Source organism: Alosa pseudoharengus, unplaced genomic scaffold (genome assembly GCF_046254945.1).
Source record: "Alosa pseudoharengus isolate Yale_2024_CS ecotype anadromous, Long Island Sound unplaced genomic scaffold, YU_APseudo_1.1 YU_APseudo_1.1_scf_5, whole genome shotgun sequence".
NCBI lineage: Eukaryota > Metazoa > Chordata > Actinopteri > Clupeiformes > Clupeidae > Alosa > Alosa pseudoharengus.
The window spans coordinates 3,507,249-3,532,768 of record NW_027468837.1 but is presented as its reverse complement, the minus strand read 5'-3'; the positions used below and the strand labels follow the sequence as shown (position 1 = coordinate 3,532,768).

Here is a 25,520-nt window from a genome sequence, read left to right as displayed (position 1 = left end):
GTCCAAATAAAAGTCCATCAATCGCAAAGCAGCATTGCCGTTTTTGTTCCAAACCTCTTACCTGACCATGTCACATCTAAAGTGACATTCAATGTAGACTTCATAAGATATTCATGAAATATTTACAAAAACGGCAATGCTGCTTTGCGATTGATGGACTTTTATTTTGACAATTTTTCGTCGTTCTGTCTTCCACATTCATGAAAGGTTTGGTATGAATGTTGAGTCATGTCTCATGAAACAGTCATGAATGCTTTATGTGCAGTTTATGACAGCTGCTATGAATGTGTTATGAACTCACCCGTCAAGTAAAGTGTTACCGATAGTTTTTGTGACACTTGTTTGATGTGAAATTCATGTACTTGTTATTTTCATGTTTTGAAACATTTTCATCAGTAAAAGCATAATTTACTGTGAATAATGCATTTGTTCATTGAATTATAGCCTATAAAAATTTACATTTCTAATAAACACAGTTGGTACAATCTCAACCACTGAAGTAGGCAGTAGGCACACAAGTATACAAGTACATAAAGTTAAGGTCTTGAGAAAAAAAATTCCAGTTTTAAAAAAGTCTGGAAAAAGTCTGGAATTTTAATTTGGAAAAAGAGCAAGCACCCTGTATTAATGATGCTCAAGATAAAAGGGCAAATAGCCGCAAAAGCTTCTTTGAAAAGGTGAGGTGGAAGAATATCAGAGTGGCAAGAAGAGGGCTTCATATGAGAGACCACGTCTGACAACTGTGAGGAAGAGACTGGTTGGAATTGTTGGAGGCGGCAAACTACAGACTGATACAAAGCAGGATCAGAAATTGAGGGTGTGATATGAGACTTGCAGTGTGATAACATTTCTGTGCTATGTGCTCTCATTGTCTCTAGCAATAGCAGCTTAGACCTTCACTTGTTTAATATAATGTCCAATTGAATTTTTCAGTTGATGATCAATTTAATTGTTGACTGGTCTGTGAGTGCATACAATGTTTGTTTACAGTTTCGTTTGTATTTGAAGAGCTTCAATCAGACTACTACCTTGTGGCAAAATCGCCTAACATAATGTCCACTCTCCTCTTTCCCGCATTTCTGTCTTCCCTTGCCCTTCAAGACCAGGCAGCTGAAGGCCGTCTTGGACCCTTTACGGTAGTGTTGGACCACACCAGTGGCTTTGAAGGCCTCCTCTTTGTTGATGATGATCTCCTTGGGGTAGGAAGAAATTGTTTTATGCAGAACTCTTGCACCAAGATTGATGTGGTGATATTGCAAGTGTGTGATACAAAATACCTCTGATAAATGGTTTCAAATACAAATTTTACATGCACAATTATGCTGTTTATTAATGTTTTTGTTATTTCTTCTCCCATTTGAACTTAAGGTCATTGGCCACAGCAATTTCAGCTCCATCAGAGCTACCACTTGTGTATTCAAAGGTAATTCTGTGACTCACTATTAAGTGAATTTGATTTGATTGACATTGGCATTGCATGTGAAATCAACATGTAAAATGGCTAACTTTGGGGTAATTCATGACATTTGCCTATAAATCTGAACTGGCATGCTGAAATCTGGCATGCTGAGTCTTTGTATATCCTTCATTAATTTGTTTGGATCCTACGCACCACCAGTTGGATTACAGCCAAAGTCAAGGCGTGGATTCACCTTTGTATATCATGCTGAAATACTGAACATTAAGATTAACCAATTCATCAACAGCACACCAGTAATGACTGTGTTGCTGTGATGTTACGTCTTGTTTATTTCAGATTCTCCATCTGCATTAATCAATGCCAAGCTAATGAAGGAACCCTATCCCTAAAAAACAAGTCTGATTGTCAAAAGTCATTGTGTAGATTACATATGTACTGTATAAGTTGTTGATGATTGACAGCTTTTTATGAATTTACCCCAATGAGTTGAGACCTACAGCATCCTCATTTTGTTTGGTTGTTTATTCACCTCTCTGCCTCTTTATCCTATCATGTGCTGCTTTATTAATAAATTAGCAGGGTTCCTAAGGAATATAGAATTTCTGGAATATCATGGAATTTTGGAAAGTCTATTTTTTCAGACATGGAAAGTCAGGGAATGTTATCATTTTTGGGTCAAAGTCATGGAATATCAGGGAATTTTGTTGTAGCAGTTTAAAATTGGGAAAAATCATGGAATTTTGACTTAGAGTGGGAACCCTGTATTAGTCCTGTGTTATTCATCTGTAATCCTACATTTAACAACTTGTGCTTTTGTAGGGAAGTGGGTGTATGAGGTGCTCATTTCATCCCAGGGCCTGATGCAGATCGGTTGGTGCACTCTCAACTGCAGGTTCAATCAGGAGGTAATGTCCCATGAAAATTCATTTAAACTTGAATCAGACATGTAGTCTTGATCAACCCAACATATTTCTGTTTTAGCCGTCATATAAGTTAGGGAAAGTAAAACTTTTTTTTCCGCCAATCTGCAAAAAAAATTCTTACCAATAGCTTTTTTTACTATGTGTTCCTATAGGTGTCTAGTAACACCTCCCAATTTATCCACGGCCAAATCCTCGGGGAAACACCTGGAGAGCCCATCAAGTTTGGGGTGCCCAGAGAGACTGGGCGAAAATAATGAAAACATTTTGTTGACCAATATTAGCTTTTGAGATGTCTAACTAGGGTTTTTTAGGGGTGCTGAATCTATCCCAGCCATTAGTTTTGAGTAAAAATTACTCCAAGTCCATAAAAAAATCCATAACAAATGGTTTTATTGAACAATTACAAAACAAAACTTTCTTAATCAGTTTAAAATTTAACAAACCTCATCCCTCAACTCCCCTGCACTTCCTCACTCCTGTTATCTTCTGGCTGGTTGATGTTCTGGCAAGAGTTACCATGACAGTTCCAACAAGCAGAAATACACTTGACTCCTTGCTTTTTACAGCAGCACCTGAGAGTGTCACAGACGCCTACACAGTTGCAGCTGACAAACTTCAGAAGGTAGTCTGGTGCAATGGGATCTGGTGTGACTGGTGCATAATCATGTTCTCCTAGCAGTAGCCAATCTCTGGTCTGGAGATATGCCCGCAGAGAGTGCTATGCTGCACCTCCTGTAGTCGGAGGTAGTTTCTAAGGCTTGACACTAGTTATGTTGTCCTCATGAGTTTTACATGTTGCTCACTGTCCACCCTCAACATTGGACACTCTTTTCTCTCTCTATCTATCTCTCTCTCTCACACACACACACATTTATGCACATTGACTTTCTCACAAACACATTCACAACCACCCACCCACCCACACAAACACATATGCACACACTTACAAATAAAGTTCACACCTTCACTGATACTGTTTTTCTCTGTCTCTGTCTCTCTCTCTCTCTCTCTCTCTCTCTCACACACACACACACACACACACACACACACACACAAATACACAAAAATGCAAAATGTCCTTTTTCACACACACCATGTTGAGACAAAACTGTCTGTGATTATAGTACCAGTGTTTTACACGCAAAGTGTGTGTGTGAGAGAGAGAGTCCCATGCGGAGAGTGGATGTTGATCAACAAAATGTAAAACTCATGAGGATTAACTGAGTTAATATTTTTGTAAATATTTTATTATATCTTTTCATGGGACAACACTGAAGAAATAACACTTTGCTACAATGTAAAGTAGTGAGTGTACAGCTTGTATAACAGTGTACATGTGCTGTCCCCTCAAAATAACTCGACACACAGCCATTAATGTCTAAACCGCTGGCACCAAAAGTGAGTACACCCCTAAGTGAAAATGTCCAAATTGTGCCTAAAGTGTTAATATTTTGTGTCCAATGTCCAGTGTCCAATGTTGAGGGTGGACAGTGAGCAACATGTAAAACTCATGAGGACAACATAACTAGTGTCAAGCAGCATAGCACTCTCTGCGGGCATATCTCCAGACCAGAGATTGGCTACTGCTACAAAATCCATCACTAAATGTCCTTGAGTGTGGATAGAAACAAGGAGAACATGATTATGCACCAGTCACACCAGATCCCATTGCACCAGACTACCTTCTGAAGTTTGTCAGCTGCAACTGTGCAGGCGTCTGTGACACTCTCAGGTGCTGCTGTAAAAAGCAAGGAGTCAAGTGTATTTCTGCTTGTTGGAACTGTCATGGTAACTCTTGCCAGAACATCAACCAGCCAGAAGATAACAGGAGTGAGGAAGTGCAGGGGAGTTGAAGGATGAGGTTTAAACTGATTAAGAAAGTTTTTTTTGTAATTGTTCAATAAAACCACTTGTTATGGATTTTTTATGGACTTGGAGTAATTTTTACTCAAAACTAATGGCTGGGATAGATTCAGCTGCTAGTTAGACATCTCAAAAGCTAATATTGGTCAACAAAATGTTTTCATTATTTTTCGCCCAGTCTCTCTGGGCACCCCAAACTTGATGGGCTCTCCAGGTGTTTCCCCGAGGATTTGGCCGTGGATAAATTGGGAGGTGTTACTAGACACCTATAGAAACACATAGTAAAAAAAGCTATTGGTAAGATTTTTTTTTGCAGATTGGTGAAAAAAAAGCCTAACTTTCCCTAACTAATAGTTGTAGTAGCAATGCTGTTCAGATTATGATTACTATACATTTACATTTATTCATTTCGCAGACACTTTTATCTAAAGTGAATAGCACTTTGGAATAATATCTTGTTTACTCACCACAAGTGTTGGTCAGTCAACAGTTACAGTTGCTAGTCAAGTCAAGTCAAGTTTATTTATAGCACATTTTATACACAGAGGTCATTCAATGTGCTTTACATAAACAAAACCAAACAATAATAACAAATAAAAGCATAGAAGGGCAATATAGTCCAATTTTTACTTACAATTTCTGAACACAGTGTAGGACAAGACAGCAAGCTCATATTGCCTGAACTGGACTGGCCTATTGATTTAATCATTGATTCATTGTGCCACATTTGGGCCTGGTGATGTAGAACATAAACAGGAAGTTGGGGTGCATTTATCATTTGCTCTTGTCCATTACTATTTACATGCAAGATTAGAGGAACGAGTGACAATATCGATTTAAATTTCAGTAATTGTAGTATCATTTCATTAAGTGTTTAGTAACTAGTTGGGTTGAAAATAAAGGAATTAATCACAGGGTGTGGTAAAACTGCAGTATTTGGGCCTAGTCCACACGTACCAAACCGATCTTTTTTTCCTCCGTCTTCCCTGGAACCGTATCAAGAATATTTGCGTCCAAACGGATCCATCTCAACACGACTCAACACGTAACTTCATATCCCAGGCCTATAGGTGGCATTGTTTCTTTAGAAAAATTGACCAAAGCTTGCGCGCTGTAGGCTATACCAGAGCCCGTCTACGGAGAGCCTCCCCACTCTCTATTAATCCCATACAAACCGAATTTGGCTGCAGTTCACCAGAGTTCACCAAGATGGCGATCGCGGGCGAGTCCAAAATACATTGGGTTCTATGGAGCTACATGGCTACATTTATTGTTTTCACCTATTTAACAACTGAAACCCTCAGATTTTATTTTATTTTTCGCAAAATGGATATGGATTATCAATCAAAAGTGAAATAATCCGGGAGTCATGTCCTTTCATTTTCTTACAGGTTGGGTCGTTGTTGCCCATAACACGCTAGCATTGATGCTATGCTATGCTATGATCATGCTAATGAATGACATCATTGACACGTTTGAAAGGCTTTTTAGAACAATTAAGTGACTTTAAAAAATACAATACTCAACCAAGTGTATTGTCTTTGTCTCCCCCTTTCGAATACAATATTCAAATTACTTGAAAAAAAATTATATCCCGAGAAAAGTGGATTTTGAGGGGTACAGCTCCATAGACCTCCATTCATTCTGGACTCGCCCGCGAGCGCCCCTAGATGCAGTACCACACCGGAAGAGTTCAGAGAGTGAAGGTTCTCCCCTTATTAGACATTCTCTGGCTATACCAAAGATGGTTGATTACGAAGATACATCCTGAGAGGCCATTTCCTGTCCCCGGTAATGTATGCAAATAGGGTAGCAGTAGTACGCGCCCCGCACGAGGGGGGGCCACTATTCCCCATTTATGCAGTGATCGGGCACCCTTTTATAACATGGAGGTCAATGGCAGAATCGAAGAATTTCCCAGAATTTGTCAAAGCCTTATTTTTCTGAGCAATGGACGCACATTTCGGACACGGTATCATGATCTCCAAACCCTCCTCCCCATTTCAGGAGAATGTTGTCACAGTATGACCCTCCAGTCGGGAGAAAATCAACATTAATGAAGGTGTACACCTAGTTTGTTTTGTACTCCGGCTTATGTCTGGCGTGGAACCAAGGCGTTCAAACGTCAGTCATACGTCAGTGACACGCCCCTGTGCAGGCGGGGACTGAACCAAAGACTCCACTTTGCCCTCATAGACATGAACTAGGACAACCCATCTTGCTACGCATTAATTATCTTTGGCTATACTAAACAGACAGAATAGGCTACGACGAAAATCCTAGTGCAAGGAAACCAGAATTGTTTGTGTGGACTGATGGTGAACTGCCAACTGTAGTCAACTGTAAAACTAATAAACTTAAATTTTACGGTTTGTGAAGGGTGCAGTCCCGTCCTTTATTTGGCTAATGCAGGTACAAATAATCTCCTTTACTTTCTTTGGTTGTAGGATAGTTCGCGATTCACATTAGTTTTGGCTATCACCGTAATTGCATAGGCTACTAAACGCTAGGCCTACCCAAGTTCTAGGCTATTCCGTCGCCACATTTATAATATTGCTATAATACCTTCGTTAGTAACAGTCAATACTTTTGCCTGCATCAAATCGCGCATTCGCATTTAGTGCGCTACCATCGGCTTAACATGAGTTCTAAGCGTCTTTGTATGCTCATATCTAACTTCACTAGACTGTGAACGCATGTATTTATTTTGTAAGACATGTAAAATAAATGAATGACACTGGCACTACGCACAAATTAATTTAAACTTACACTGCACTTCCCTAATAACTTCTGACTAGTTTTCTCGCGTCACTGACAGTAGCTAGAATGCATCAAAAAAACACTGGGAAAAACACTGTTCAGTTATAAGCTATTGGCGCTGCGCAGCACCAGTTGTGATATTTATCCTACTGAGTGTAATCGTAGGTAATGTCATGTATGAAAACTAGTATTGTTAGGCAATACTATAAGTGTCAAGTCCAGGGCAGCTGAGGTGTGGCGATGACATCATTAATACGCAAGTATGCAGTTTCGCTGTCCAAACGAACTCACAAGGGCTACGGTTTCAGATTTTTCCACTCTGGGACCAGGTTTCAAAAAAGTGCGGTTTCGGGCAGTGTGTTTACAGGGTTCGTTTGGACGATCGGCCAAGACGAAGCAAAACCGGTGCGTTTAACCCAAAAAGCGTCTCCGTGTGGACGGGGCCTTAGATGCTGTCTTTGAATTTATTGTGGCACAATTGTCTTCAGTGTTAGTGTGAGTACTGTGGAATTGGACATAATTTTCATAGTCCTAGAGCTTTTGGGTGGAACATGCAGACTTGAATATTAAATAGAAATGACCATTTGAAACGTATAACTGTGTGGCTAAATTGAGAAGGGCAGGCGATGTCACATCTCTAGTAGATCATGTGTGCTGTGTATAACAGATGTTATGAAGTGCAAAAACCTTTTTTTGTCAGGAGGGTGTTGGTGATACACCTGACTCATATGCTTATGATGGGAACAGAGTGCGCAAGTGGAATGTCACTACTACAAACTATGGAAAGGTGAGAATGTCACAGGAAATCATCATACGTTCCAGAAAGTTTGTTCTACTCAGAAAGCTCTTCAGTAGGCATGCTTATCAACTGCCATTTTCTCTTGCAGTCATGGGCAGCAGGAGACATTGTCAGCTGTTTGATTGATTTGGATGATGGCACTATAACATTTTGTTTGTAAGTGACATTTAAGGGTACATTTTAACATTTTAAATAGAGACTTTTTTATTTTTTGTCCTCACAAAATTGTTCTTTATCGTTTGTTGTCTTTCTCTCTCTGTCAGAAATGGTCAGTCCCTGGGTACGGCCTTCAGTAACATTAAGATGGGTCCTGGCATAGCATACTTTCCAGCCATCAGTCTTTCCTTCAAAGAGTCTGTGGCATTCAATTTTGGGAGCCGCCCTCTCAGATATCCTGACAAGCTTTATGAACTGAATTTTTTACCTAAACAGGTATATGTGTTGTTGAAAGAAATGCATATTAGGGAGGACTATGAGGTAGGGTGTTTCATATAATGCTACTTATTGGACTGAATGAAGTATTTGTAACGCTTAAGGCTGTTTCATGATTCTGCGTTGAATTGACGGAGCAGCCCCGCAGAGGCCTGTGTGTCGCCATGTACCCCCCACAAGCCCTCCGCCTGACACGCACCCCAAAAAAATTCTAACCACGTGTCAACGTGACGCAGACGGCAAGAGCTGCGATTGGTCGACTCGCCCTGTGTGTTGATAGCCGGCTTCTTGAAGCGGCCTACTGTGGGGTGTAGCAACATGCTATTTCATTGACATAAGCTTTGCAAATAAACTGAGGCATATTTGGTTACAATGATGGGGTTATCCATTTGTAAATTTGTCAGTAATGTTTTGAAATCAGCACTTCGCCAGCAAGCAGTACTTTGTGGGCAGTTGTAGGAAGGTTTGCTTGCTAGCATTTTTCGATAACTTTTACAAAATCTAAGCAAGAAAAGGCCAAACAAATAAGATTAATATTTCAGCACGGCAGTATATGGACTTCGCCATTCTGACTACCGTTTTGGTGGTGAGCGACACAGACACAGGAGACGCAAAACAACCTCCAGTGTCGAGGCAATGGCATAGCCATTGCGTGGAGTAAACGCAGAATCATAAAACAGCATTTACTTGGTTATCAGGGGGGTTTGTCAATAATTGTTGGTGTTGAATTCAACAAAAATTCATATGAACATGTTGTGTTTTGTTTTGTTTTAAAGTGTCATGTGCCAGATGTTTAGACCGACTCAGTGTCATGGAAATTGGCATAGAAATATGTATGAATGCACTCAGGGTTCAAACCTAAAATGAATTTATTTGTCATTCATGCATGTTGTGGATGATTATACATGAGTCCTATGTGTTGGCATGAGCTGATTCACCTTGATGTTGGTTTAGTTTACCATGTTCAAGTAAGAACATACCCCTATGTGGTGCACACATGACTAATATCTGACTAATGTGGTGTTTTGAGACTGCTTCCTTAACAAGGCTAGTGTCCACATATCCTGTGGAGGGTTACAAACCACTGCAGGACCCTCCTGCTGCTGACCTCATTAAAGCCAATAGGCTGCTGGGTTACATCAAAACTGTGCTGTCCACTACCATTGATACCCAGGTACACCTTTCAGTGACCATAATTACATGACCATTGTAAACCACCGTACTACCGTAAAGAAAATGTATACACACATTTAGTTATCCACTACCATAGGCATAGATATCCTTGAGCACCTTACCCTAATGATTAACTTTTTCTAAAGCTGTTTTGGTATTCCCATCTCATCATACTGTAACAATGGTGTGTAGTGAGAAGAATGGGTAGCATTTACGAGTAGCTTAATCGCATTGGAGCTACATTTGTCATATTTTTCTTTACAAGAAGTAGTCTTTTATTCTGCACTGTGCATTCCTTCTTACTTTGGGTACAAACATCTATTTTGTATATATTTTTATGCAGGAGGAGAGGCTTGTTGAAAAAGACAGCTCATTTTGGCAGCTTCAAGGAGAACCAACAGTTCTTGTCACCCTTGCCCACATTTTTAACTACTTTGCACCACTGATGGTACGTGAAACATGTCAGCACCATTTATTCCTAATCATCTAGCATTTTGCAGTGGATAGCCAGCATTTACTTTTATATTGGTTAATTTGCCAGTTGGGTCACCTAAAGTGACTTGTAACTAAAGTACAATGCGGGAAATAATTCTATTTACCTCAATCTCAGTCGGTTTAGCATAGTGAGGCAGAAAGTATAGAAAACACTAGACTCTAAGGCTAGATGGATGAGCGGAGAGAGAATATTGAAGTGAGGTAAAATTCAGAATGAAAAATTCTCTTGAAAACAGCACAGTCATTTATTATTTATTATCTTTCTATACTGAATTATCTACATATCTCACTACCTATACAGTCTCAAATGAGCCTATCCATGAGTAGTTGTAGAGAAGTGCATCACTCAGAAGCGTCACACTAGTCAGATTTTCCCCCTTTGGCTAGCCTAGAAATCTAGACGCACGGGGCTAGTCTAGCAACTCTCCGTTGGCTTGTGAGCTCGAAAAATTTAAATCAGGCCAATCAAATCGTGTATAGAGTCGTTAGGTGGGCTTAACATAATGATTGATGGCATAGTTGCAACGGTTTGGCTTGAATTCCCTGCTACTTGAAAACAAATAAGATAATGTTGCTGTTGGCGAACAGTGTGACACGAGTTAAGCTTTTATTAGTCAACTAGCTCCGCTGGTGGGAAACGCATGGGACTAGTGCTGTCCTATTGCGTGCAGAGGGAATTTGAAAGACAACCGATTATCCCGCCCCTCGGACAGAGTACTGCGAACGGTGAGTGCCCAGACCCTACATTTTAATGTGGGTCTGGCTCGTCAGGCTACCCTCTGGCTGCATTCAGATTCAAATGCAAGAGAAGTCAGGGCAATATATGGATTGACTAACTGTAACTTTCCTTTTAAAAATGTTTCCCTATTTTTTTTTCAGTGTAAGGTGTATTTAGTGGAGGATGTGTTGATGAACTTCCTGTTGGGCATCTTGGAGGGTGGGGGCTCAGTGGACGAACATCCTCTCATACAGCAGCTCCTGGACCTTTTTTGGCTGCTCATGGAGGTACTGCACTTGTATAATCACTCTGCTGTGTTCCTTAGGGATGGGGAAGGGGAATCATTTGCCTGAAAATGGTTCCCCTGTGCATTTTCAGTGATCATCAACCTTCTGATGTTGTTAAAAGATAAAAGATGTTGTTTCCCCATGGTCACAAAAATGTTATTTCTCTCACATTGTGTGACTACCAATGCTGTATCCATAGATTACTTCAGTGCATTGCATGATTTCCTATATGAATTGAAACCATTGAGATGGATGCATGTTGATTTATATTTTTGTTCAGTTTACATAACGGACAGCTTGAGCTGGTAGTAGGAATGTTCTGAGTTTTTGTCTCTTTCACCATCAAAATTGTTTTGAGGATGTTCTAAAATTTTGCCCTGGCAAAGGCATACTTTTAAAAACAATAAAAGCCTGCATTTGTCTCATACCCATATCAGGACTATGAGGTGAATGAGTGCCTGAAACAACTGATGATGTCACTTCTTCGGGCCTATCGATTTTCTCCCATCATCCCTGACCTGGGGTTTCAGGTGAGGGGCTTTTCATTCTCAAAGAACTTGCTCTGAGTAGGAAAACTTAACAAAGTGAGTGTGTGCCTCTGACATAAAGAAAGCCAGAATGCATTTGGTGTGAAAAGTGAATTAAAGATTTAGGCTGCACTGTGCCCACTGTGGTCAGAGTGAGTCAGACGCACAATGTGGGCAGAGTCAGACCTAGGTTAATTACTAAAAGAGTTGGTTAAGCTGATCAATAGCAGTGTTGAGCAATACCTTGAAATGGAATGTGTCAGACAATATTACAGTAACCTTTACAATCCCTATATTGTTGCGCATCTGCTGCCGGTTGCACCAGTTGAAAGTTCCATCTTCTGGCCTGTGCAGATTACACGATTTCAGCCTGATTTCTTTAGAAATAGTTTCAACCTAACACTACAACCTAACACAAGTTATGACTTGAAGGTAAAAGAAAGTGATCCACACACCATATAGCTCCATTGATAGTTTATTTTTTATTTTTCATGCAACATTTCGAGCCCCTGTCTCTTCCACAGGCTACTCTGCTTTATTCTGATATTTTGAGTTACTCATTTTTGGTTTTCACTTTCATGAGCTGTAAGCCATAATCATCAAGATTACAACCAAAAATAGCTTATTTCACTTTATATCTAATTAATCTAGAATATATGAAAGATCCACATTTTGAACTAAATTAGGGGGTAAAAATGAACTTTTCCACAATATTCTTAATTTTTTGAGAACCACCTGTATAAGTCGAGAAGAGTTACATATGTGACCTTACACACATTTAATTCACTTGAACAGTGTTTGAATTATGTCATAACTTAGAATCAGCAACAATATACAAATTGTAAACACCTTACACCTAAACTTATGATCGACCTTATATTCTACTTGTGTAACTGGCTGCTTCAAAGAATAATATGTAGCATTTCTTCTGCTCCTGAGGCAATTCAATTTACAAAAACATGGTTGTAGCTTTTCAGACCCCTTTTAAATACTGTATCCAACCAGGCTGTTAAAGTTACTCTGTTAATCCATAGAAAAACATATGTGATTATAAGCTATTCAATTATGAGCCACACTGAATCACGCTTAATCTCCAATGGAATCCCGATGGGATATAGCCTACTCTGTGATGGCAAAAAATGACCTCAGGAGTTGATATCTGATAATAGGCCTACTATTATAATATTCTATCCTCGTCAGGTGTTGCTATTAAGTGGAAAGACATGCAAAAAGAGATGAATGAACTTTGGATGAATTAACTGACAACAACGCAAGTTTTGATAATTGGTTTGTCTTATCTTGATTCATGTTGGTCATGCATTGAAATACTATATTAGGCTTCCATCAAGGTTCAAAATCCCTGTGCACAGCCCTTCTTCCTCCAGGTGCTGATGGTGTGCAGTATAACTATTGAAAAGTCAAAAAGTAGTATACATCGCACACTGGAGAGTATTTTGCTGACTTCGTGAACAACTAATAAAGTCAGCAAAATACTCTCCAGTGAGCGATGTATACTACTTTTTGACTATATTAGGCTTATTTGTGGTTAGGTTATTATGGTTGCCACTTGGAAATGATTCTATGCATGGGTTTTGTAGCCTATGTTTTAGAATAAGTGATGATACTTCCGAGAGCCTGCATCTTTTCATGCACCTACTATTTTCAAAATTAAGCACTTACTATATGAATGGAAGAGAGTTGACTAAGCTCAAATAGTTTGAAGAGAAATTACACAACTAGGCCTGTTGCCTTTTTGATTTAAGTTTGGTTGCCCAGCCATAGACTTCGAGGTTGCTCCGTTTTCCATCAAGAGATAATCCACCCATATATTTGGAAGTTGCAAGAAGGCAATTGTTTGCACATTAGCCCACTAGATTCTAGCAGCAAAATGGTATAGCCTATCTTATATTGGAAAAGAGGGTGGGAATATAGGCTACTAGTACAGCCAGAGCAACAGTAGCCTACAAGACCTTCTATTCCAGTGGTTCTTAAATGGGGGTACGCGTACCCCTGGGGGTACGTGAAGGCACTCCAGGGGGTATGTGAGATTTTAACCCTTAGAAGCTGATTGATGCAAAGTGCGTCAAAAAACACACCCTTTCTTCTCTGTTACATTGCTCCGCAACTGTTCATAGCAGCGAGAAGCCTTTATTGTGTGACGAGACCACTTGTCTGTACTAGGGATGGCGAAATTTTAAAAAAATCTTAACCGGCCACTGAGCCTCATTAACCGGTTAAAGTCGGTCACCGAAAATTCTATAACTGCCATTTATGATACCCGTGTCCTGTCGCGCGTCTTTCTCTGCCCGTGAAACAAGTTATCCCCCCATTTTAGAATGGTTAGGCTCCCGTCACACAATGTTAGTTCATGCCCTTTGTATTATACATTTTCCCCAATCATTGTCCACTACTTGTGGAAGAATAAGGGTTTTGTTTTGGGGAGAAAAATAATTGCTTTCCCTGCGCACCCACGCACAGGCACACATTACGCACAATGTCGTCCTTCCATGCAACGCGGCACCGAGCTCGGGCTATAAAAAGCACACGTTACAAAGTCACAAACAGAGAACGCTACATTTGGTGGTGTTACAGGGAATATTATCCAACGTCTTCGTAAAAAAACTTACCGATTGCCAACAGCCTCTGTAGCGTGCTGCACAAAATCCTTTGCAATAAGTTCCTGTCGTCATGCCATTTAAGTACAGATGAATAATAAAACACAACAAGTAGGCATATGCTAAGTTAGTCTTTCATGTCTTCGTTTGCCATTACATTGTTACAATTATCATCATGCCATAGTCAACACGCAGCCACTAACAAGCAGTGAAGTCTGGCTGGCATTCGGGAGCTTTAAAAATAGTGTTGTTGTTTTTGTTTTTTTAACCGGCGGCAGAAAATTTTAACCGGTCAACGTTGATTCGGTCAACCACCGGTTAAACGGCTACCGATTAACATCCCTAGTCTGTACGTTAAAGTATAAAGATTAAAAAAATCATGAAATTAAATCAAATTGCATCAGTCTCTGCGTTCACCTGCACACCCATTACTCTCATTTGAATTACTCGCGAACCCGTGAACGCCTATCAGATGGCAAGCATATCAGATGAAAGAGGAGACGCAGGGCTATCCATTGGTACCAAGTATGTCGATCCTTCTGGCTTATGAAAACAGACGAAGTGACTGCAAAATAATAACGTCATGTACAAAAAACAACTGCACACCCACTCTCGTTTGAATTCTCGCGGACCTGTCATCAGATAGATATGCCACACATGTCAGATGAAAGAGGAGACACAGAGCTATCATTTGATACCAAGTACATCCTTCTGGGTTATAAAACAGACAAAGTGACAGCAAAATAATAACTTCATATAGCTCGACTTACCTCACGTTTATGTCTGTTTTTGTGGCAAAGCATGTTTATAATCCAACGCTATTGTGTGTTTCTCTATGGCAAAGAATGTTCATAATCCGGTTTTGAGATCCTAGCAAATTCCTGCATGGCATTCAATTCAAAGCATACATTGCATCCCAATTTGTTCGACAAAGAAACACCTTTTTTGCCTTTACTTTGTTCATGGCAATGCAGTAAAAACTTGTAGAGAATCATGAGTGCAGACAGGCACACACAGGCACACACAGGCTAACACGTAAACTCGGGTCAAGTCAGGTCAGATCAGTTTGTGTTACAGATATGGAGCGCAGAAAGGTCATTTTTAATCACTAAATTAAAAAAATGGCATTTATTTCTGTAAGGCGCACACCACATATGTCTGTAAATTGCTCAGCCCCAGAGAATCCCTCCACCGTGACAATGATATTGCCAGTTTCAGGACAATCTGCCCTACACACACATGAAATGCATGTAGAGCTATGAGCTTGCTGTGGTGAGATACATGTCAAAATATAAGATTTTTTATAATACGCTTTTTATATTTTAATTCTTTCAAAATAAAATCAATGCTAGTACTAATACATGAAATGATGGCAGATCTGGATAGCCTAGTCTCTGCCGAAAAACAAACCAATATATAATAATGTGTGTGGCACTTACAATGACCAGAATAAATCCTTATGAATAAAGGTAGTGAAAATGCCCTAAAAACAGCTTAGGGTACTAAGGGTTAAAATATACATATTTAAAAAGTAGAATACATGCAAAAATACTTCAAAACAATTATTTATTAAATATTTCAGGAAAATATAAGTTGTATGTGTATGTGTTTATTAGTTCTAAAGTTGAATAAATTATACACTAATGGCACAGTGCTATGTTTTAAGTCTTTTTTTCTCAACTAAAAATGCTTTGCGCTGGTTAGGGGGTACTTGGCTGAAAAAATATTTCACAGGGGGTACATCACTGAAAAAAGTTTGAGAACCACTGTTCTATTCTAATATTCTCATGAACTTGAATTGTCAGTTTGGTTAGACAGGCTTATTTAATCAATGATTGCCACACATGAAGTTGAGATTAGTTTGAATGATGACTTGGCACTTCTCTGAACTCCAATTATCCATTCAACACATTACTTTCAATGACATAATACTGTTTTGGACATCCTGCCATGACATGTTAATGATAGGCTATTTGCAGCCAGTATTGCCAAGGTATTTTGGCTATAGCCTATCTTGCTTAGTTTTTCACATAGGACAGCAGAATGTCCCATTCTTACAATAAAGGGATGTTTGCAATTATTTGCCGATAGACAGATCAGAATTTAAATGTGATTGGTTTACTTAAATTCAACTCAAAAGATAACCAGATTTAACTAAAGAAAGATGGTTTGTTTTAAAGTACTCTTCTTAAATCACTTGCTTTTCAGTAGACATTTATACAACAACCACATTCATTGGAGAGAGTGTGAAGTTTATGCAATGTGAAGGAGAGAGTGAAGTTGTGCCGCAATGCAGTTTTTACCTGAAACCTGAATAAAAACATCATGTACATCAGATACAAATTTTTTAAATTGCCATGACCACATGATTGTATGTAAGCATTTAGTAGTAATTTCATTTTCTGTTGTTTTTTTAGATTCACTACTTGCGTTTGACTACAGCCATCCTACGTCACGAGAAGTCCAGGAAATATTTGCTCAATAATGTCTTGTATCCTTTTGGCTCAATAGTCCCTTTCCCACTGGAGGGATTTTTGCAGTTCCTAGGACATAATGTTCCTAGAACCCTTTTATTCTTGTGTTCCGACCGGACCAATTTGGGGATTATTAAGTTCCTCTGACCGCAGTCCCATAACTCTTTCAGCTCCTACCTACTGTATGGCCACTTGGCCAGAGCGAATGTAAAAAAAACGGTTTTGGGGAAGAGTAGTTAGTAGAACTGATTTAGAAGTGGACTGTTCCTATAATGTTCCTATACATTCCTGTAACTACTTGGTGGGAAAGGGACTAATCACTCCAGCACTCCACAGTGGCTGTCTACACAACTTTTCTGCTGGTCCCTAATAAGAGCCGGCTCTCCACAAAGAGGAAAAAAACACTTTTTAAAATGCCTTTCTCTACATATGATTTAAGCACACTGCAGAAGACTTTATGCATGCTGATGTATTCTCGAGTATGTTTCCTTAGCCCGTGCCATATTCGACATGTTGCGCTCCGTCGTATTCTTCTATATTAAAACACCTCTGAGGGTGAAGGAGGCTGGCCTGGAGGAGCTCATCCCTACCACATGGTGGCCCACACGCTTTGACAAAGAGGTGAGGCCCTTTGAAATGTACAGCACAATCCATCCGTCACAGATCTCCAGTTGGGATTGCATTTGGTCAACCAATTGGAGATTTCCACATTTTCTTTAATTAAAGATAGATAGAATAAATAGAAGTATATGTAATTATATATTAATGTTAGTCTTAATGATAAACAGACAGATAAACAGATTCTTAGTTGGCCAATCTGTGGAGGCATGTAGGCCTACATATTGGGATACATGAAGCAGCTTAAGCAAATCTCAATCGAATGAGTGACCCTATCTCTGTTAACTCTGGTTAGGTGGATGATGTCAGATGAGTTTTCAGCAGTAAGTGTGTGTTGGTGTTTCTGTGCAGGGAAGAGATGACAATGAGGTGAAGGAGGAAAGTGCAGATGAGCGCCTCAGGAGAAGAGCGTATGAGCGTGGCTGCCAGAGGCTCAAGAAGAGGATTGAGGGTGAGTATGCAGTGGGGGCCTAAGCAGTCAGCATTACACTGCACGTGTAATGCTGACTGTACGTACAGACATACAGACATGCACGCATGCTCATCCTCTATACAGACACACAAGGCTTGCCGACACACTGATACACTGACAGCAGTTGCAGCAGTTGTGTTGCTGGTTTGTGTTTTAGTGCAGATACTCAGTGTTATGCTTGTTGATGTGCTTGTGAGTGTGTGTTTGTACTAGGGGTTTCATCACTAATAGGTGCTGTAGGCAGCAATCAACTAGACGTGGACAAAATGGCTGAAGGCTAGACATTCCTACGTACAGTATGAAAGTACTGTACTGAAAATGAGACCTGTTCCACAGTTACATCTATGTTGTGTACAGCTGTACGGTAACAACATGTCTGCTATGGATAGCTATCTAACGATGAAACACCTGTTGCCAACAGCTAGTACTAGCAATAATGTTAGCACCAGCACTATACCAGTACATCACAATTAGTCGACAACTATTATGTCAAACTTTTAAACTAGTTGTTTGTCTCCTTAGTGGTGGAGGAGCTGCAGGTGCAGATCCTGAGGCTCATGTTGAACAACAAGGACAAAGGAACGGTAGGTCCCACTCCCACACTCTTTTTAAAGACTGACCATACAGACTCAACACTCACCTTTTTACACATTCTTTAAAGACTGACCATAGAGACTCAACACCCACCTTTCAACCTTTTTTAAAATATTTTTTAAAGATCAACAGGCATCAACTCATATACTCATTCTGTATTTTTGTATGAATAGAAGTTCTCCATTCCTGGATTACTGTTAATTGATGCTACTTTTTTTTTTAGGGCCAGGCATCCAGATATATATTCTTGAACAAATTCCGGAAGTTTCTTCAAGAGAATGCCAGCAACAGAGCGGTAATTTTGAATTATTGGTTAAACATTCATTTAAACCCTTAAAACCCTTAAAACCTTTTAAACCCTTAATATGTATACATTCTGCTGTTCATAGAATGGTGGCACCAAATTTAAACACAGTGGTTACAGCAAAATCTGAAAGGAAAATTGCAGATTTGTATTTTTGTGGTGAAATCTCTCATGCAATTCATGCTGCAACTCCAAGAACTCCAAATGTTGCATGGAGGATCACAGGGCTCTAGACTAACTTGTTGAATTGGTTGCATTGGTGCGCCTAAGGGGCACCAAAATGTTTCATCGTGCCGCCTTTAACATCATCTTTTTATCGCTCTCCATATGTATTCCGTGTCCGAGCTGTTGTCAGAGCATGGACCGGAAATGACGGTTTTGATTTGATTTGGGGGCCCCACCACCTTGACGCCATCAGTTATATTGAGTACTGTGTGATCATTAACATCAGTGGCGGTCCTAGTCTCTGCTTGCCCCTCCACACACACACGGAAAATGATGGCTTGTCATATGTTTCTATTTCATATTTTGGAATTCATAAACTTTTTATATATTTTGATAATAATTTATATTGTATGATCTGCATAATTACCATATTTTTTACGGACTATAAGTCGCTCCGGAGTATAGGTTGCATTAGTCAAAAAATACGTCATGAAGAAAAAAACAAAAAAAGTGAAAAAAAGTCACACAAATATATGTATGTAAGTCGTATTTAGAAATTAATTTTACAAAATCCAAGACCAAGAACAGACAGACTATGTAACTGGACACATAGAGGCCAAAAAGATTGAGAATTCTACTAGGAATGTTAATGAAGAAGAAGGAGTGAATGGAAGCAAGCTGAGGTGAGCTGGGCGATAACGAAGGCAGCCAAGGAGGACCCGAGTGGTAATTGTAAAGCTATTTATAAAAGATTCACTGAACAAAAATGTTGATGTGGTACATGAAAATGTAGCTAGAAATGTGGAGAATGCAATGCAATCAAGCATTTTGGGTGATGTCCAGGCACAAGCTGGCAGCAGAGCAAATGCTCGGGAGGCTACCTCTGTGAAAGAACGAAAAAGATTAGCTTTCATTCTTACGGTTTTAGGCTAGAGAAATATAGTCGTGCATATCGCAAGGATATATGGATGCAATTCTTTATGTTTAATATGTCATTTGATAAAATAAATCAAAGAGAATCTTTCTGGGATTATAGAACAGATAATGTTTTTGGAATGTTAACTTCTATGATTTTGGTGAGCACTACACAAATGATAGACCTAACGTGTGAGCTAACGGGATAGTTGCCTAGAAGGAACTCTCTCACGATGTAAAAGTTTGCCAACAGTTTGTGTAGCTTATTTTGGAAATCACCCCAACATTACCCCAACAGTAGGCCTAAATGAACTAAATTCCATAGCCTAGGTAGGTTAGCAACACAAACTTGAGAGGTGCAAATCAACTTAACATTAGCCTAATATTACGGTATTTGTTACTGTGCAACCACAGCATCACTGAAACTATCAGCCATGTCTCGCTACTTATCACGACAGCTGCAGGTTAAAAGCTGCGTGTGTGTGTGAGGAAAAAAACACATGGGCTATGGGAAGCACCGACTGTCATACTTAAAAGTATATTGATACTAATAACATTATTTATTGTGACGTTTATAATTTCAGGGTATTGTGATGCTTTTGTAGTATTGGTGCACTGTGCAACACTAGTCAAAGGAGAACAAATAGTTCGTGGAGAGACAGCAGATGCGAGGAAAGTCTAGATGCTCACCTTTATGACGTTAGGTGCACCTGTGTGACCCAGGGAAATTTTTAGTCGCACCCTTAAAAATGTTGGTGGCTTATGCTTATGGTCGCACTCTAGAGCCAAGGATCAAGTTGTGCCTTTTGTCATGGGTCTCTCTAAAATAATTTGTATGTAAAATGTCATGCACTTGAATAAAACCAATCCCTCCATTCCCCCGCCCCCATCTTTCTTAGAACCCGACGGTGTTATGTCCTCCTGAGTACATGGTGTGTTTTCTGCATCGTCTCATCACAGCTGTTCGAAGCTATTGGGATGAGGGGAAGAGGAAGAGTGTGGGGAGTATAAGCAGTGAGGGTAAGCCACAGGCTTTTGAGCCAAATCACAGTATGTCCTCCAGAAAGACACGTTAGTACTAATAGTCCGCTGGGCAGTATAGGAAAGTCCTGACAGGGCAAACAGGACCCCTGACGCAGATAGGACATATTATAGGGCTGCTTTCCAAAACAAGAAAATAAACTTTACACAACATCTCTTTTTAAACAATTTTGTCAGTTTTGTGGCTTCTTCTGAGAAGAAAAATAGTTCTGTTCCATAAGATCATCTCTCAATGCAAATCAAACCAGCTATTAGGCTAACTGAAATAAAACCATCCCAATCTCTAGGTATGTTGAAGGGTATGTGATGATGTGGGGTTATTTTAATTTAATATTTTAATTAAGATCCATTTCCAAAATATTATTTTTTTTTTATTTCTCTTTTTAGTCAACTTTAGCATGGGGCTGAAGACTTTTTATAGGCACTGTATGTCAAATTTGACTGTTATTGAGTAAGCAAATGGAGTAAATGGAGTAGGGTGAATATTCAATATAACATGTGACATATAGACAAGCAAGTAGGTTATACAAATTATTGAGTGGACAAGCACATAATAGCCTCTCATAGTGAGCTTGGATCTCAAGTGATATGTTACATTGCTTGGTAACAGGAGACGCATGTGGCCATTTTTTGGTGGAAAAGCAGACAAAAATCTAAATAAACTAGAAAGAAAAGACAACTTGACTTTAAACTATTAGTTAACTGTAGAACTGTGTTTGTAGAAAAGCATTGTGGGGCTAGTAGAGGATATGCCAATGGCCAAACCATAGCCGTGGGTATATCCTTACCAACCCCACTCTCACTTGTGCCATACAGCTTAAATATCAGATGTTCAAACTATTCAAGTCAATGGAATGTTATGCAGCAATTATTTCATAAATTTCATTGATAATTTCTTGATAAATTCTTGCTCATCATTTTTTATTTTTTTTTCCGTATTCATAACCTGCTGTAGAGGCCTATGTCCCACCTCAACTTTTCTACAATGGAAAAGTGGACTACTTCGACTTGCAGAGGCTAGGAGGGCTCCTCTCTCATCTGAAGAAGACTCTGAAAGGTGTGTAAATGGCCCTCTGAAGCTCATGAAAGATTTTAGCCTAACTGTCTCTTCAAAGACAATTTACAGTCATTCAGGATAAGAGATTAGGCTTCTCACACATATCAGCATACATTTCCATGTGGTGCTCCTGAACATGTTGAAATGTTTTTTGACACTTCTTTCCAGATGTACTACAGAGTGAGGTGAAAGGATTTTATGAATATTGCACATAATCTGGTACAGCCATGACTAATGCTATTGTTTGGATGTCCACTAGAGGGAGAAAGACTCTGAGATTTTTACTATAAGCTCTACACAAGAAGCAATTACCTTCAAACGTTTCCCATTAAGAAAATCAAAAGGCAGGCAGGCAGGCACTTTTAAGCACAATGGACATCTGAATGACCATGTTCCAAATCCCAATGATTTTGTGGGTGAACTGTAGGACTTTTTTTGTATATAATTTCTGCTGGTAGCACGGTTTACTGAGCTTACTGACATGTTTACTGAGCATTGTTTTTGCCATCAATAACTATAGCAAGCTTAGATCTGAAAATTAAAACAATTTGTCAAAACAAAATGTCTATCAGAGAGGAAGTATTTCTTCACAATTAATGTGGTGTAGATTGAAACATTTGTGAGCAGTACACTGCATGCGGAAGTGGGCTGAGTAGTTGGAGGATGATTAGTGCCCTCGTAAAGATGTCAGCATTGACAGGAATAAAAATGGATTCCGCTAGAGCACCAGCAAGTGCAAATGCAGATGGGTATCGATCCCTCTCAAGGTAGTTTTGCTCTTTGAGACAGTAATAACAGCAGCCACAATTGAAACAGCAAGAGCAGTTAAGCCCTGTGTGTCAGCCTTGAGTGATGGGAAAGAGGGAGGGAAGAGGCATCACCTGAAATGTGTGTGTGTGTGTGTGTGTGTGTGTGTGTGTGTGTGTGTGTGTGTGTGTGTGTGTGTGTGTGTGTGTTTGTATGGCTTTTGTTGTGTGCCTGATGTGATATTTGTCTAGCCAATGGGAAGTCTGCATTCTAAAATGGAGGGGTGGATTTGGCAGTCTAGGGGTATGTGTGTAGCTGTAGCCAATAGTATGTGTGTAGCTGTAGCCAATAGCAGTGTTGGTGGCAGGCAGCTAGAAGCTAGTGCCATGAAGTGTGCATATAGCAGGTTTGAGGGTGTTGTCTCAAACTTGAGTTACAACTCAATTTCTGTGTCAGTGGTTGTTACGTGGTGTCACATTCTGATAAATCACACCCTCTCATAACACATCTCTGTTCCCTTCCTCACTGTCATTCTCACATTCTCACTGTTTTTTTCTCTCTCTTTCATGCAGTCTTATATATTAAACTTCTGCCTCCCTTTTCATTGGATTTTTGTGTGTGTGAATGATTCTTCCCTGTGCCCACATGTTCAAGCAAGCAAGGGGAGACTGTATGTGTCCTAAATTATAGCCTATATTTTCCACCATTGTTTTCCTGGCCGAGTCAGTGCCTGCCCTTTGTATATAAGTATAGTATATATAAGTATATATACTCTTTTGATCCCGTGAGGGAAATTTGGTCTCTGCATTTATCCCAATCTGTGAATTAGTGAAACACACTCAGCACACAGTGAACACACAGTGAGGTGAAGCACACACTAATCCCGGCGCAGTGAGCTGCCTGCAACCACAGCGGCGTTCGGGGAGCAGTGAGGGGTTAGGTGCCTTGCTCAAGGGCACTTCAGCCGTGCCTACTGATCGGGGTTCGAACCGGCAACCCTCCGGTTACAAGTCCGAAACGCTAACCAGTAGGCCACGGAATCATGCACCGAAGCCCCGAAGGTTTTAATAACTTGTAATGATGACCTGTCTGGAACTGAAGCAGGAATGGTTAACATATTTTTCTGTAATTATACAAAACCCAAGCTAACAACATGCAAATATAATACTAAAATACAATAGAACTACTTATCTACTTGTCCCACTGAAGAGTTTGTTTATTTGTTTCCCCAGGTTAGTGATGTAAAGTGCAAACACACAAGCAGGTGCCGCTTGTGTGTTTGCACTTTACATCACTAGAGTTGTCTGCTTAGGTTAAACAGAGGATCATTCACGAGGATTTTGGGCAGCACAGATTCAACGCCGGTCCACAGATCTTGTTAGACTGGTGAAATACATCCACATCGCTGACATTATTTTGAGGAAGAAGTATAGCCAACCAGCTCAAGTAGCTCAGTGTAGCCAGACAGGCCTTATGTATGCCTAGTTGGGAAATGAGGGCTTTCAAAAATATTGGCGCAAATTATCGTCCAGAATTCTGTTACCGGAACAATAATAATATTTTCATTTTTTCACTTATCGGCCAATAATATATTGGCTGTCGATATATCGCGCATCCCTACTAACATCAGCAAGGATCTGAGCTGGTCACGCCATATAGGCATGGTCACAAGGTCAACAAAACTTCTTGTGACTCATAACTACTCTTCTTTCTTTGGCGGCTCTGGAAGTTTGGCATTGACGGTGAAATACTGACCAACTTCTAAGAGTATGCAGACCTGTACTGTCATTCTCTTCACCTCATATCTAATCAACCTCAAACCTCAGTTTTTTTTATTGTTTATTTAATTATTTTTCTCTCTATCTCTCTCGCCACTTGCCCCCCCCCCCCCCCCCCCACACACACACACACTACTACTTGAACGTTATCTCAATATCTAATCTCAAATGTTATCTCAATATCTAATCTCCATGACTTACTACTCTTCCTCAGATGACCTGGCCTCCAAGGCAAACATCATCATAGACCCATCTGAGATTCTGCCTTCATCTATGGATGACCTAGATGAGGATGAGGAGAGTGGAGCAGCCCAGGTGAGGGCTCAGCTTCATTGAGCTGCTGCTTATAGGAACTGTGAACCCCACTACTTCAACAAAACCAGCACCTTTCACAGACACAGTTCACAGTGTCAGCCTGAAGAATCTAATTTTATTTTATTGAATTACGACGATATAAAGTGCGTTGAGAGTACCTTAATGGTCCACTCATAGCGGTTAAGTGTGGAATGCTGGACAGTTTTTGATCTTAGTCTTGGCTATATAACGGGAGGAGAGGGACCATTTTCAAACTTGTGATAATCTTTGTTGAGGAGGCTGGAGCAGCAGCATATGGAAAACACACATGTACAAGCAAGTTATAACATACAGTAAACTGCTCAGGTTTTGACAAAGTACGACCGTGTAATGGTCAAATAGAGGACACCAGTAGCATCATGTTTAAATGTTGCAATCATCATTTCTGTTAAGTGCAGTTGGTGTTTAATTTGAGACGACACTACCCTTTTGAAATTCACATACGCAACTGAGCACACAATGCACACAGCGCACTGCATTAAAGTATACTGACAAAAGTACACCAATTGAGAACTTGATTTAAGTAAGTGGGATTAAGTAGAGATAACTAAAGATAAATTAGTTCAACTCTAAACAGTTCATTCTTACTGCTACCTCTGTCTCCTTACCTAGAGGCCACTTGGAGCAGCGGCGACCGGAGGTGCCCCTGTGCGGCCCAGCTGGCTGAGCTCCCCCACTCTGGGCCGTGCCAACCGCTTTTTAAGCACAGCTGCTGTCAGCCTCATGACCCCACGTCGACCCCTTGCTCCACCTGAGAAGGTTAAGGTTCGCACGTTAGCTGTGGAACAGCGCACTGAGGAAGACAGTGAGTGTTTTCTATACATTTGCTTCTGTTATTATTTATTTATTTTTGGACATCAGTATACGTGTGTGTGTATATGTTACATAGGTGTAGTTAAATGTGTGTTGCTGGATTTTAAGAGATAATTTTAAAGAAATGTAAATAAATCTGTAGTTTAGTATTCCTTAATTTGAATGTAAGAAAACCT

The 25,520-nt window shown here is 39.9% G+C and overlaps 1 protein-coding gene across 1 annotated transcript in view; it reads left to right on the top strand.

Moving 5' to 3' along the window:
- rnf123 (ring finger protein 123) overlaps positions 1–25,520 on the top strand; it is a 109,586-nt gene that overhangs the window by 7,541 nt on the left and 76,525 nt on the right. Inside the window, exons 5-23 of the mRNA XM_076268697.1 lie at positions 1,102–1,199; positions 1,369–1,423; positions 2,240–2,325; positions 7,667–7,753; positions 7,854–7,921; positions 8,029–8,154; positions 9,257–9,371; positions 9,714–9,818; positions 10,745–10,870; positions 11,308–11,400; positions 16,430–16,502; positions 16,989–17,107; positions 17,456–17,555; positions 18,099–18,160; positions 18,394–18,465; positions 20,454–20,574; positions 21,551–21,652; positions 24,392–24,492; positions 25,144–25,336. Of these exons, the coding sequence (XP_076124812.1) occupies positions 1,102–1,199; positions 1,369–1,423; positions 2,240–2,325; positions 7,667–7,753; positions 7,854–7,921; positions 8,029–8,154; positions 9,257–9,371; positions 9,714–9,818; positions 10,745–10,870; positions 11,308–11,400; positions 16,430–16,502; positions 16,989–17,107; positions 17,456–17,555; positions 18,099–18,160; positions 18,394–18,465; positions 20,454–20,574; positions 21,551–21,652; positions 24,392–24,492; positions 25,144–25,336 (1,902 nt within the window). The remainder of the gene's footprint in view (positions 1–1,101; positions 1,200–1,368; positions 1,424–2,239; positions 2,326–7,666; positions 7,754–7,853; positions 7,922–8,028; positions 8,155–9,256; positions 9,372–9,713; positions 9,819–10,744; positions 10,871–11,307; positions 11,401–16,429; positions 16,503–16,988; positions 17,108–17,455; positions 17,556–18,098; positions 18,161–18,393; positions 18,466–20,453; positions 20,575–21,550; positions 21,653–24,391; positions 24,493–25,143; positions 25,337–25,520) is intronic.